The sequence below is a fragment of the Morone saxatilis genome, unplaced genomic scaffold (genome assembly GCF_004916995.1).
Source record: "Morone saxatilis isolate NCDOM2014 unplaced genomic scaffold, NCSU_SB_2.0 Contig23, whole genome shotgun sequence".
In the NCBI taxonomy this organism is placed as follows: domain Eukaryota; kingdom Metazoa; phylum Chordata; class Actinopteri; family Moronidae; genus Morone; species Morone saxatilis.
The window spans coordinates 4,663,212-4,666,966 of NW_023339796.1; the positions used below are offsets into that span (position 1 = coordinate 4,663,212).

At 37.0% G+C, this 3,755-nt stretch overlaps 1 protein-coding gene across 2 annotated transcripts in view; it reads right to left on the reverse strand.

The window, feature by feature from the left end:
* nectin4b (nectin cell adhesion molecule 4b) overlaps positions 1-3,755 on the reverse strand; it is a 19,527-nt gene that overhangs the window by 10,348 nt on the left and 5,424 nt on the right. For both annotated transcript variants that reach the window (XM_035671329.1, XM_035671328.1), the window contains exon 3: positions 3,580-3,747. In XM_035671329.1, the coding sequence (XP_035527222.1) occupies positions 3,580-3,747 (168 nt within the window). The remainder of the gene's footprint in view (positions 1-3,579; positions 3,748-3,755) is intronic.

The following is a 3,755-nucleotide window of genomic DNA, read 5'->3' on the forward strand; positions in this document are numbered from 1 at the left end:
AAAAACAAGGACATTCCAAAGTCATAGTTTGACTGATGGAGTTTGATTGATGTCTATCTGCGGTTGAACTGCTTATTTCCTATTATTACAAAATAATTTCTTGTATACTAATTACAAAAACAGTTGGGGTTCCCACGCGTCCTGGAAAACCTGTATATCTAGAGAGTTGTTGTCCTAGAAAACTTTAATTGTATTGTAGCCTGTCACTCCGAGGTAAACTGTATTTAAATCAAATAATTAACTGCAGTTAAATCACCTGAGACGCTGCAGAAACATCGGCTGCGGTGAGAATAATGGAAAGTGAACATAAACACACTGACCAACCTACCTGTAATGAACCTGACACACTTCATCATTAAACAAGGAAAAATAAAACTTGGAAAAATGGGTCAGTAATGGGCCCACCGGTAAATTATATGACAGTTCTGGGAAGAATTAGCAACAACGTTTTAAATGTAAAGGTTTAATTTTCCCTCATCTAATATGTCTCATCTGTCTCTTTTTAATCTTTATTGTGTATTTTCTTTTCTTTCAGTTGTTCTCTTTATTTGCCTGATTTTGTTTAATCTTAAAATGTCTCCCGCAAAGCACCTCACAACTTTTTCTTTGTGAAAATGTCTACATAAATTACATTTATGTAAATGTTATTATTACATTTACATTTACACATCAAAATATCAGAACATGTCAAAATTCAACAAACCTAGTCATTCATTCATATTTTAAGAATGAAATAAAAATTCATTAAATTATTTAAATGTATTTGTTTGATTAAAGTAATTGGAAAATGAAGGTAATAACAAACGGTCCATTTTTACCCTTTACAGTTAAACCAGTTCTCTTATTGTACTGTGTTAAATGTATTCTACTCGTTAAAAAACAATAAAATCAGTATTAGTAATAAAAATGAATCCACTGTGTGACGCACATTCCCTACAATTAACTATTGTCAGTGCATTATGATTTAATGAATACTTCCCCAGGCCTGCTCAAAGATAATTTCTCTTTACCTAAAGTGGCTTTAACTGGATCCATTCAAACCTGCATTTCACTAAATGCTTTTTTTTGTGTAGTGATGTCATTGTAAGTCATGGACAAGTTTGAGCAACAAGCTCTTCGAGACCCTGCTGCTGAAAGAGTCAGATAAGAATATTGTTACAAAAAGACCCCTAAATACATCCTGGAACACAGAGAAGACCGTAATCAAGAAAACAAGGTACCACCAGGACAGCACTGAGCCGTCCATGACAGATGGTGGAGAGCAACAGTAAAACTGATGAAACTGAAACGCACATGAACCATGCACAGAATTGTGGAGGTGAAACTTCATCAAATGCATCATAATTGTGCAAGAAGACAGTCTTGCAAAACCATCAGGGCAAATGTCACCGGTGATATTTTCACATAAATACTTTCTGTTTAGTTACTAACTGGTTTAACACCATTGTGATTCACACCCAAGTCACGGCAGCCTTTACTCTCGTAAACACTGACGTTGCCTGATGGATTATTAACGCATCAAAAAACAGGTAGTTAGCATTAGCAGAAATATCCATTATGTATTAACATACAAAGAAAAATATAAACAGAAACTCCAGAAAACATGACATCACAGGGCCGCCCAAAGTGTTTGAGTGGCAGGTGATATCTGGGAAAGGATTTCCTACACACACAAAAAACAAAACCAAAAACAAAGACACAATCCAAACAGGGGTGTCCCAGTAGCTCAACTGGTAGAGCTCCATGTATTAAAGCTGAGTCATTACTGCAGCAGCCCAGGCTCAAACACAACCTGTGGCCCTTTACTGCATGTACTGTAACCCCTCTTCTGCTGTACTATCCAATAAAGGCAAAATGGCCAAAAACAATACTTTAAAAAACAAAACAAATAAAGGAAGATTTTCATCTTTTAAAAAGAGATGACAGTGACTCCACATGGCCAAATAAAACCACCCAAATAAACCCAAACGCATAAAAGTAATGCAGAAATCATTGAACTGGGCAAAAAGTGAGTCTAGATAAGAGTTCTCCTTTTCATTTTGGGAAGTTTAAACTCTCCTACACAGATAAATGGGAATAAATTAATTATATTATATATATATATATATATATATATATATATATATATATATGTCTGTAGCTGATGGATTTCCCCCCCAAAAGCAAATTCAATATTTGATGGTTGAATGTTTCGAACTGAGGGAATCCTGTGCCAGTTAATAATGTGTGTATCTCTGTTGGTTTGTCTGATCTGTGGCATGTTGGGACAAGATTGTGACTGAGCCGCTGATGACTAGCAGCGAAATGATAAAGTCATGATAAAGCATCACTGCAGGCATTTACTTCAGGGAAGATCTGTTACAACAATAGCATTCCCACGGCTGTTATTGTGGTTCCACTGAAACCAGTGAAATCTTCTCAGTGAGTAAGAAAGGAGCAGATCCAAAATATTCAGGCGTGCAATGACAGCACCGCAGAAACATGAACATCTCTAGGCATTTTATCTGGTATCAAATCAACTTTTTGTAATTTAAGTCAATAAAAAAGCAGAATTTGAATGATCTTTCAAATGTAAACCTGCTTGTTTTGAGACTTTTTAAGTTTGATGAACGGTTTTATTGATAAGTAGTTTAATAATTCAACTTATTTATACAAGATTATAGAAAAACAACAACAACAACAAAAGTTTGTGCCAAAGTGCAAATAAAACCACTTCAAGCGGCTGAACCTCGAATCTGTGCAACAGAGCAATGTGCAGTAAAAACACAAGCCCTTTAGCAAGTAGCACTTCAATTCTTACAGTTTATTTTCAAGCAACTGCTGTCAATATCAAATGTCTTTTTATGTTTGAAGATGTGAAGCAACTGTCTTGCATCGCCCATGTGTTGTTTATGTGAAGCAATGGACTTTAGCACTGTGCTGAGTTTACTCTACCCTAAACTCTTACCTAATATTGTCATTCTATTTATTTTTAATTACACTCTGGCAGTCTTCCTCTGTCATTTTACTTATTTTTCCATGGTAAAAGGTATTTTGGGGCGTTTTCATTCCTGAATCGTGGAGTCGAGGGTTGGACGGTGTAAAGCGCTTCAAGGCAGATTTGAGATTTGGGTCTATATAAATAAAGCCTACTTGACTTGGAAACTTATCATGAACTGAATCAAACCATGTTGTTCAAACCTGTTTATCTTTTATTGTATGATACATCCTCTGCATCTTTCTTGGGCACAAATTCAGCTTGCTAATGTTAAGACAGCTGAGCTACTTCATCTAACTGCTGCATCACACAAATGTGCCTTCAAACAAGCATTTTTTGTGTTTCCCACTTGCTATGAAGCTGTTACAAGTAATAAACCAAAAAAATCATATACATGTTTTTGCTTTTTACCCACTCAAACTTCAGATATGCTGCGTTTGTGGCCACGCTGGCAAACCTGCTGAATTTCCCCTGGTTGACAGTACTTTATCTTCTATGAAGATGATTGCGGCTTAAACATCATTACAGTAGCTCTGGTAGGATTAGGAAGGTGTGGGAGAAGAAACAAAGAGTGAAAGGAGGAGGAAGAGGATGACTCTTACTCCAGACGGTGAGTGTGATGCGGATGTCAAAGTTGCCATTGGGGAAGGTGGAGATGTGGCAGGTGTAGATGCCTTCATCCGACTCCTCCGTGCTGAGGATGAGCAGAGCTGAGTTCTCCGTGGGGCGCCCGCTTTCGAACTGCACCCGGCCCGTGTAACGCCCAATCTCTGATACA